The sequence below is a fragment of the Halyomorpha halys genome, unplaced genomic scaffold (assembly GCF_000696795.3).
Source record: "Halyomorpha halys isolate HHAL.00 unplaced genomic scaffold, Hhal_1.1 Scaffold223.1, whole genome shotgun sequence".
Lineage (NCBI taxonomy): Eukaryota > Metazoa > Arthropoda > Insecta > Hemiptera > Pentatomidae > Halyomorpha > Halyomorpha halys.
Window position 1 is genome coordinate 1,308,136 of NW_027115445.1, and position 10,009 is coordinate 1,318,144.

At 28.1% G+C, this 10,009-nt stretch overlaps 2 protein-coding genes across 3 annotated transcripts in view; one reads left to right on the plus strand and one right to left on the minus strand.

Annotated features, from left to right (window-relative positions):
- LOC106679820 (very long chain fatty acid elongase 4) overlaps positions 1 to 6,409 on the plus strand; it is a 14,994-nt gene extending 8,585 nt beyond the window's left edge. For both annotated transcript variants that reach the window (XM_014419174.3, XM_067052462.1), the window contains exons 2-7: positions 575 to 771; positions 1,936 to 2,034; positions 3,525 to 3,581; positions 3,665 to 3,770; positions 4,594 to 4,730; positions 5,256 to 6,409. In XM_014419174.3, the coding sequence (XP_014274660.1) occupies positions 575 to 771; positions 1,936 to 2,034; positions 3,525 to 3,581; positions 3,665 to 3,770; positions 4,594 to 4,730; positions 5,256 to 5,417 (758 nt within the window). In that variant the 3' untranslated portion in view covers positions 5,418 to 6,409. The remainder of the gene's footprint in view (positions 1 to 574; positions 772 to 1,935; positions 2,035 to 3,524; positions 3,582 to 3,664; positions 3,771 to 4,593; positions 4,731 to 5,255) is intronic.
- Positions 6,410 to 6,447: 38 nt separating this feature from the next.
- LOC106679816 (very long chain fatty acid elongase 7) overlaps positions 6,448 to 10,009 on the minus strand; it is a 22,629-nt gene continuing 19,067 nt past the window's right edge. Inside the window, exons 3-7 of the mRNA XM_014419167.2 lie at positions 9,271 to 9,372; positions 8,624 to 8,680; positions 8,442 to 8,547; positions 8,121 to 8,257; positions 6,448 to 6,735 (exon numbers count right to left, since the gene is read on the minus strand). Coding sequence (XP_014274653.1) covers positions 6,574 to 6,735; positions 8,121 to 8,257; positions 8,442 to 8,547; positions 8,624 to 8,680; positions 9,271 to 9,372 — 564 coding nt within the window. The 3' untranslated portion in view covers positions 6,448 to 6,573. The remainder of the gene's footprint in view (positions 6,736 to 8,120; positions 8,258 to 8,441; positions 8,548 to 8,623; positions 8,681 to 9,270; positions 9,373 to 10,009) is intronic.

Here is a 10,009-nt window from a genome sequence, read left to right on the forward strand (position 1 = left end):
CTCGCTTCTAACCTGGCTTCTCCTTCACTACCTAATAATCCTCCTAGCCGTCTGAAACGAAGATGGCCTCGAGATCTTCTCCTTTAGAAATGTTTTTGGAGTTCTATCAATGGGTAGATTCTCCACATGTTTTTATCATGTCATAATATCACTTACAGCAAATTTACTTGATATGTATATATGTATACAGTTGTAAATATCAATAAATAAATTATTTAAAAAAAAATTATCACTAATATCAGAGAAAACTTTTTCCTGAATCCGATATCCTAAATGAAACGAATAAGGAATTTAAGTTACTTGAAGACATTGTTTTGTCTATTTCCTTAACTTTGCTTTCAGTAAATAATATAAGTTATAAAGATAAGTTAGCTATTAACAGTTTTTTTTATTTTTTTATCCCACAAAATCAAGGACTTCCATTTGCTACAGGCACATCTGATCTAATATATAAATGATTAACAAAGTTTAATTTGGGATATGATGTTCCCTGAGGATAATGCTGTGAAACTATTGGGATTTTTTTCGCCTAGGACATCTTAATGACGTTTCTTCAAACATTATTTCCTTTCAGGACCAAAGATACAAGATCACTTTTCAACGCTGCTCGCAACCTACCATCACATACCAATAATCTTCATAATTTATTTCCTCACGGTTAAGGTGATCGGTCCAAGCTTAATGAGTGAGAGAAAACCATTTGATTTGAAGATTGTTTTAAGGATTTACAATCTGACGCAAGTGCTCATTAACTCTTACTTATTGTATTTGGTAAGTGATTTTCATATATTATTATTTTTATTCTAACAGTCTTTCCGCCTTTTTGGGGACGGGTGGAGGTTTCAGAAACCACATTTATTGTGTATCCATGTATTTATATTAGGCATTTAAACTATGTATTTCTATCGGTTCCTTATGGGTACCGACCTACTATTCTAGGAAATGTGATATATTTGTGTCTAAATGAAAAGTTAGATACTACAGACCCTCCTGTCATGGTATACTAGATGGAACCGAATATAATAAACATTGGATATCTTTTCAAAAGGTATCGTATTCACCAACTTACTTAGCTATGGTACTCAGGTGGTATGCAGAGGTATTTTAACCATCAAATCGAGTTAAGATAATATTAGGCTTATTGTGGCTATTCACATATGAGACACATTTAAATTTATAATAGAGCTCATGAATAAGATATGTTGATTATGAATTATTGTGATTATATATGAAATTGAATGGAGAATACTGGACTACCATTGTTATTCTGTTGACTCTACTGTATAATTTGTTTGCCATTCAAAATTACTGGATGGTATTATCATTATAACTGATTTGGAATGTGTTGCGGGCGGGCTCCAACTCATTTTTATTTTTTTTATATGAATCCCTTCCTGGTCATTTCTGACCTGAAGTTGACGCTCCAACCCCTCGCCTACAAACGGCCCCAGTATCTCTAGCCATCTGGGGTTATTTGCTCTTCACTGACCTTACTTTATCCACTGCTGGACCACTCCCTCCCTCTCTTTCTCTCATTCTGGTCTGCTACCCTGTGACCATCTTTAGCTAGGACCTGTACTCTGCTGCAACTTCAACTCTTCGAATCCTAGTTTCATTTTCTGTTCTTACTGCTTCGTTTCCTTCCCTCTCCTTTCTTCAGAGGAGAACCTCATCATCCCCTCTTATATTTTTGTATTTATTGTGTGTATTGTACAATAATTAAGTTTATGCACGATTTTGAATAATTTATTGTGATTATAGCTAATAAAAATTTAAAAAGTAATGAATGAATTTTATGAAGTAGCAATAAAATGGTGGGGGCATTACAATTAAAATGAATATAGTGTAGTCATTAATGAATATAGTGCCTACATTAATTACTCGAAATTAATTTTTTATGTTTAATAATATTAATGAGATGCCTTTTACTTTTAGATAATTTTTAATTGGGGATATGGAATACTGAAATCATGGAATCATGTTTGTAATCCAATTACTGAAACTGTTGGCTTTGATCATCAGATCCAGTTAATCGTAACTATTATCAGTTTTTACTTTCTAATTGTTTAACTATTATTTGTAGATTTTTGCTCTACTACTTTTCCAGTTTATTAATCAGCCGCTATATTGCCTGTTGATTCATAGATTATTAACTAAAAACGACTATGGTCTTAATTATTTGTAAATATTCTTTATGATTATTATGATGCTCTTTATCTAACAAAGTAGAATTTATGGTTTAACTTATCTTAGTTGAACAGCCTTTCTGAACTTAAAATAAAACCTCTAAATGTGAATACTAAACGATTAATGGATTGACGAGACCATATTAGATCCTAGGAGACTAAAGGAATTATAATGAAAAACGATATGGAAATAGTGAACAAGAGGTGAAAATTTAATTCCTTCCCTGCGAAATTATTACAATTCAAATCTTGGCTATCAAGCCTCACTTTTTTTTGTTGTTAAAGTTTGGATAAATCGAAGTGAAACTGAATGTAGGTCGAATTAGTGATCTCTTCAACGCACATAAATATGAAGTTTTCATCGAAGGTTCTTCATAAAAAAACTAACTTTAAAACAATTTTTCCAACCTGAAGAGTAAAAAAAATCGCAACGAATTAAAATGATTTTTTTTTTCAGTGTTTGACTATTTAAATACATTCGGTAAGAAAAATTAACCAAACAGTTAGAACGAATTCATTTTGAATTCAATTTTCTGTTTGAATCCGTCATCATATTTCAGAAAATTATGGATTCATCATGACAGACCTTTGAGCATACAAGATTTGTGTAAAATTTAGTTCCCATAAAAATTGCCATAAACACAATGTTTGTTTATTAATGAACAATTAATTTTTATCTATGGTAATTTTTGCTGTACTTTCCAAAATATTCAGTAGGAATTATCTCTTTCCATTGCTAATTCCAGGGTTTAGTGCACCAGAGATTTTTCTGGTGAGAAGAACCATTATTGGTTAAATAGTCGACTTTACCATGTTTGGGCATTCTACATTCATGCATTAAATTTGGTTGTGTGGTTTTTGTGTATTCTAAAAATAATTGTATAAACTGGTTATAAACTGGTTCAAAATTTAATTTAGATAAACTATTGGCAATAACAATAGTTGGAACCACTAAGTAAATATTGCACTACACAGAGCATTTAGTGAATTGATGCTAAATGAAGTGTAGCAGAAGTGTGACGGATTTCTAAGATAATAATAGATTACTAACAGGCAGGTACAGTTGGAAAAATGAAATATCATGAACAACATTCATAGAAAATATCAGCATGAACCAAGACAGCTACTGGGAATGATTGAGGTGAAACAAATAATTGTGGATTGAACACTGAAATTTGAAGATTAAAGTCATTAACAATATCAATCAAGTATTATCTATTAATAGTAAAATAGTTTAGCTTTTAAATAAATCAGTTTGAAATCCAGTATTGCATTACACAATGTAAATTTTACTCTATATTAATACAACTTGATTCAACAATAAGATTGGTATTTCAGGTGTTAAAAGTGATGTATTACTACTATCTTAACAAAATTTTGGATCTTATGGATACAGTAAGTTAATTGATTCTATATTGTTTAAAATATTTTTTTTTAATGTGTCTCTTTTTTTTTAATAATTTTTTCTTTGTCTAAAGGTATTTTTTGTTTTACGGAAAAAGCAGTCACACATTACTTTCCTGCATTTGTTTCATCACACAACTATGATACTAAGCACATGGATAACGGTTGTTTACTTTAGAGGTACCTAAGTTTGTATTTTAATAGTCCTAGTATGTACATCCCTCTTCCCTATCTTTTCAATTATTGGAGAATTCCAAAATCCAATTGAACCATAAAAATTTCTGATTTTCACTGAGTTATGTAGGTGGCAATAATAATCTATCTTTTGGAAATTTCATTGATTTTTAAATGTTACACAGTTTTTCTCTTACGCTCTTAACTCAGTGATTTCCAATTGGATGGGGTAATTTTTTTTAACGGTCCTTTTTATCTAGCACTGTTTTAACTCGAAATTTCCTAGAGGTGTAAATTAAGGTACATTATAGTTCCTGCACTGTATTCATTTCTTAGTTATATCAATAGAAAATTTATGATTAATTGTAGCCGGTACTATATAACCCCTGTTCCATGTTCATTTCTAAGTTTTATCAATATGAACTTTAAGACTAAAGCTTTAATAATTTTAACAATGTCTTAAAAATTGGGAGGTATAAACAAAAAATAAATCAATGGCTAATTAAATAAATAATGTTGATATATATAGATAGGAGAGTAATAGAAGAGGAATAGGAAAACTGAAAAAGGCAGAAATTGATTAAAACCATCCTCAGGATGCTACTCCTTACTGGTATTAAATAATATCTAATGACACAATAAAATAATATCTAATGACACAATAAAATAATATCTAATGAATCAATAAAATAATATCTAATGACACAATAAAATAATATCTAATGACACAATAAAATAAGACAATAGATGAAAAAAATATTTTATAATTTCTTTGGTTATATAATTTGTTTATGCCACCGTAAAATAAATATTAATTTTTTTGTTGCAGAGCAAGTCGGAGCTATTTTTGGTTTTCTTAATATTACAGTGCATATTTTCATGTATTCATATTATTTGCTGTCATCCTTTGGGCCATGGATGCAAAGGTATCTCTGGTGGAAGAAACATCTTACAAGAATGCAGATGGTAAAATACTTAGACTTCTATTAATGAAAATTTCAATTTTAAGTAGACATACATTTTTTAACAATACTTTTTTTTTTGGAGATTCAAGATAAATTTAGCCAGACAATCCACCAAAAAATGTATAAAATAAAAAATCTATTTATTGCAATAACAATATATGAGAAACAATGTTCCTATCAACTATGCTATTTATTGATACTTTGAAATTTTAAAAGAATTAATCTGCATCTTCATAAAAGAAGGGCCAATATCCATTTTATTTGTTTTGAAAAAAAGCTGTTTCAGTGGACATTGGCTGTTTTTTATTTAATTGAAGATTTGACATTGACCCTTCTTCTTACCAAGCTACAGAAATATACCTATTGAAAAAATAATGGCCATTTTTTTAATTGTATGTTCTACTAACATATACTCACAAATGTTTATTTATTTTTCACCCACACCTCTTGGTCCATTTTACTATCGACGAGATGGGTGTGGTTAAAAGTTAACAATTATGTTGATTTTATTAAATTTTTTTTTCAGTTACAGTTTATTCTGATGTTAGCAATACTGGCAAAAATGAAGATGGTTAACTGCACAGTCAGCCCTGGGTTTTGGACTTTGTGGTGTTTTAATATCACATCTTTCTTTATTCTCTTTTTACAGTTCTACATAAAATCCTACAGGAAAAAAAAAGTAGAGTAAAACATGACTTCTAAATCAAATTGAATTTAGCTTTTTAATTTTGACTGAATGAGACTGAACAGTAAGAAAATTCCTAGATCTGTTTATTGGTAATAGTTTAAGAATTATTAATATTCTGATATAATTTAGTTAACTCATAAAGTGATGAAATATTACTTTAAAGGCAGAGCATTATATTTTAATTTATAAACTAAATACACCATAAAATATTGAAAAATTGGTTTTTTCCCAGTGTAATTCACACACATCTTCATGCTTGTTTATTTATGAAATTATTCAATATATAATATTGAATAATTATCTGTTGTAAATATCAACTGAAGATTAATAGTGATATTCAGAAAAGAATAATTGATTTAGGATATTCCAAAGTAAACTAATAAAAACAAAGTATTGGGTAATTGAACAATTATTTCCTAATATATTATCTGCTCAAAGACAATTTTAAAAAAGGTAAGTATTGAATTTAAAAAAATAAATAAATAAAATAGTTGGCTAGTTAAAATGTTAGAATTATTAGTATAAATATTTACAATAAAGGATAAAATGGTTGAAATGTGAATCAAGAAAAGAATCTCCAATTAGTAAAAAATATTTAATTATATGAACAACTATTTAATTTTCTACATAACTAATTTTACTTTGAAAAAGTCTTGAAGGTATTTTTTATACACAAAAACTTATTTGTTAGAAGTGAAAAAAAAAATTGTCTTCAACAATTTTATCAATGAGTTGATACATTAATTAAAGCATCGTATAACTATCACAGAATCATAGCCTCAGTTACTTAGACTTAAGCTAAATAAAAAAAAGTTTATGTTTATTTTTTATTCTAAATTCATAAAAACTATATTGGTAGAAGAGTTTAGTACAATGTTCTTAGGATGTTCAAAAATATTTCAAATCTTTATATATTCAATGTTTTTTTTTTTTTAACACTATAGTAAAAGTTTGTTAAAATATAACTTGAACTTACACCTTCTAATTTTGAACGATTAAAAGATTGAGATATATTATTGAATGAAAAGAATTTAACTAATTCTATAGAAATGCTGTTAAAATATAAAATAAATAGATGTATAAAATAAGAATAAGTTAATTTTTTTGAGATCACAGCATTTGTCCTTAGAATTACCTTACATTATACTGTCAGTTATTACATTTGTTTTTTCTTTATGTATGACTTCACATAAAAATTAAGGAACAATGCAAGAAAAACACCAAGATTACAAGTCCAAAGTAGCCAGAACCATTGATTATTCTTGCAATTAATAAGTTTCATTTTTATCAACACACTAAGTGCAATTAAAAATTGTCCCTGAAACAGAGTAAAATAGTTATGTATATATTTATACATATGTATTTATAAAAATATAAGTATGAATATAGTTTAGGAGATCAATAATGTGTAGTAGAACTTACCCTTCCAACTTGGGAAAGAGATTTCGCAGCTTAAGATTATTAGATTTTATAAAAACTTCCAATATTAACTTATATATTAAGTGACAATTAAAATTAAGTAAAAAGTTTAATACATAGGTGATATGTATATTAATGTATGATGAAGTGGAATTTATTAAAACAGTTCAAAAAATAAAATGTAGAAAAATTCTTTACTTAGATGGCTTAATTTGAATGAACAAATGACCTGTGAGCAGTCACAAAGTCAGCTATTTTATTTTATTTTACAAAACTTAGTAATTTATCAGCATTTTACTTATTTATTCAATTTCTTTTTACCTCTGGTTGATACAGAGAAACAGCCAATTGAGACCCAGTGAATTTGGGTTTTAATGTACTAAAATTTGTGGGTTTTCATAAAAATCTTACTTCAACATAAGAAAAAACAATTCAACAGTATATTTATAATAATTAGTGGTAACTCTTGTCCACAGCAAACCGCTTAACAAGTAATGTTGAGTTCAGGTAATGTGAGATTTTAAAATAAAACTCACACCTAATAAATGAAAAGTTGCTAATTTACACGATCATTCTGCAACATTTTGGATCTACAACCTAGGGTTGTAAAGGACAACAAAACACTCAAGTCCCATAGCTATTTGAAGAGTGTTACAGTTCCAATATCATAGTTAGTTATATCAGTTTTTGCTGACACATTAGCTCAGATGATGACCTACATAGTTTGACCAGAGGATCTGCTGTAATAATATGAGTAATAAAAACAAATTCTAAGTTTTGCTGATACTCATTAATTAAATATGAATGATCCATACACAATAATCCACCATTTGAAACAGTCATCAAACGCCCAGAACCTGTTACTTCTTATTTGAAATTTAATCAATGCTCAATATTGCATAACCCATTTTAGTCTTCTTCATGACCTCAATATACAAACTCTTTTTTTTTTACTCACTTAATTTCCACATTTTTTAGTACGCTAAAATTTTTGATCAGTTGTCACTTCTTATTTTTATAGTTCTCATAAACTACCTCATTGTTTTTTATGAAACTGTAGTGTGAATCAAGAAACCAACAGTTTCCAAGAATTGACAAGTAGGAAAATTATGTAACATGACATTAAAGGGATGCTTAATGATATATCACCAAAAATAATTTTCAGTTGTGTAAACATTTTTATAGGTAGAATCGATGGACCAAGTGAATATACAGAGGTCTGAGAAAAGTTTTTGACAAATTAATGTGTAAACTTAAAAACACTTTTAAAAAATAAATACTAACTATTTGAAGACCAGTAATGTACTTCTTCCACCACAAATATTTTTGCATGCCTGGTCCTAAACTTGACAGTAAGTAGTAAACATACATGACAATGTGAACAGTAGAATTTAAACCAGCAAATAATACACTAACTTCATCTGTAAAGAATTAAAATAACAAATAATTATTGATTAATGCCTTAGTAAATATTATGGTTTTCAAAATTATATTTATTTATATATAATTTTCAATTTAAATAACTTAAAAAAAAAACAAAAACCCAGCATATTTAAAGAAATGTGCAGTCATTTTTTATTTATTACACCAAATATTTCAAATTACCTCTTATGTGAATAATAGACAACCAGGTACTGAATACCATGGTTGTGTGGTGGAATAAATGAAGAAATGTAATTTGTGATTGCTTTTTCCTCAATGTAAAAAAAATCTGGAAAAATAAACCGTAAAGTTAATATTAAGAACTAAAACCAACTTATCTCTTAATTGAGGGGACTGTTACTTACTGTGTCGAGGAGATCAATTATTTTATTTATGTAATAATAATAATTTGCTTCCAGTATCTGAAAAAAAAAAATTATTCAGGAATCACGTATAACCTCCTAAACACCTCCTAAAAATAATTATAGATTATAATTTTTTTTTAAAGAAAACTTTCAAGCTAATTTTATTTTTGATATTAAAAATCAGGGTTCAAATATTGCAATTAATAATTAATAAATTTAAAAAAAAAGATAAATAGTTAACTTAATTCATAACTTGACTTAAAAACATAAACTAAAAAGAGATTCTGAAATATTTTTCATGATTATTGGCTTTATATGCTTTTTCATTTTATTAGCATAGCTCGATATAATTGAAATATAATTTATGAAAATTTGCATACATATTCATTACAATAACTACTAATTCTCTTTTTGGATTAGGTGTAGAAACTGTTTATGTAATTATTCAATATTTGATTGTTCATACATATGTAAATTGCTGATTTATTGTCACTGATATAGTTGTTTTAAACTAAATTGTAAAAAGAAAAATCAGAAATGTTGCATCAGATGTAATATTTTATAAACTGTATATTCAAGTCAACTTATAAAAAGCTATAAACAAAAAATGACATGTTTTGTAATGTAGGAATTTTGTTGATACTCACTATTGATTGTATTTTGGGATCATACTTATTGACACCTGTTGTGGCAGGATGACATACATCACCCCAAAAATCAACAACTCTTCGTCCCATGATTAAGCTATACTAAAAACAATATTAAAATGATTAAACAAATAATGTTAATTGCAAAATAAATGTTGAACAATGAAAAATTGATTTATGTTTGTCAAAGATATTATTTAGTGTTTCAACTACATTTTTTCTAAAGTAGAAAGTTTTTTTGTTGATATGGGACAGTGTTGAGGTACTGTGTATAGTTAGTCCTGGCACAAATTAGAAAAAAAAAAAAGTTACTCTTTGAAGACTAATGGAGTACCAACGGCCCTACTTACTGTGGGAATTCCTGGAGGCATTCTGAAGGTAAATTAGGATTTTTCTTCCTCTAAAAAAATCCATCAAATTCAATCAGCAACCTAACCTGTATTGTAAAAAAGATCTTTTAGGCTAAAACTTAAAAGAATCAGCGAAATATGGGACTAATCGAGCCACATGAGTTTGGCGAGACACCGTACTAGTCAAAAAACGGGACTATCCCGGAAAATACAGATGGATGGCAACACTGGTGATAATACGTAAGTGCCCTGTTCCTAAAGAACAAATTAAGTTAAATTTGAATCCTCACACAAGACTGAAAAGACAGGAAACTGCACGTCGATTTCGACTATTCAGCACTTACTAGACAAACGGTCTAAACTTCCAACACATTACAAAAGACTAATCT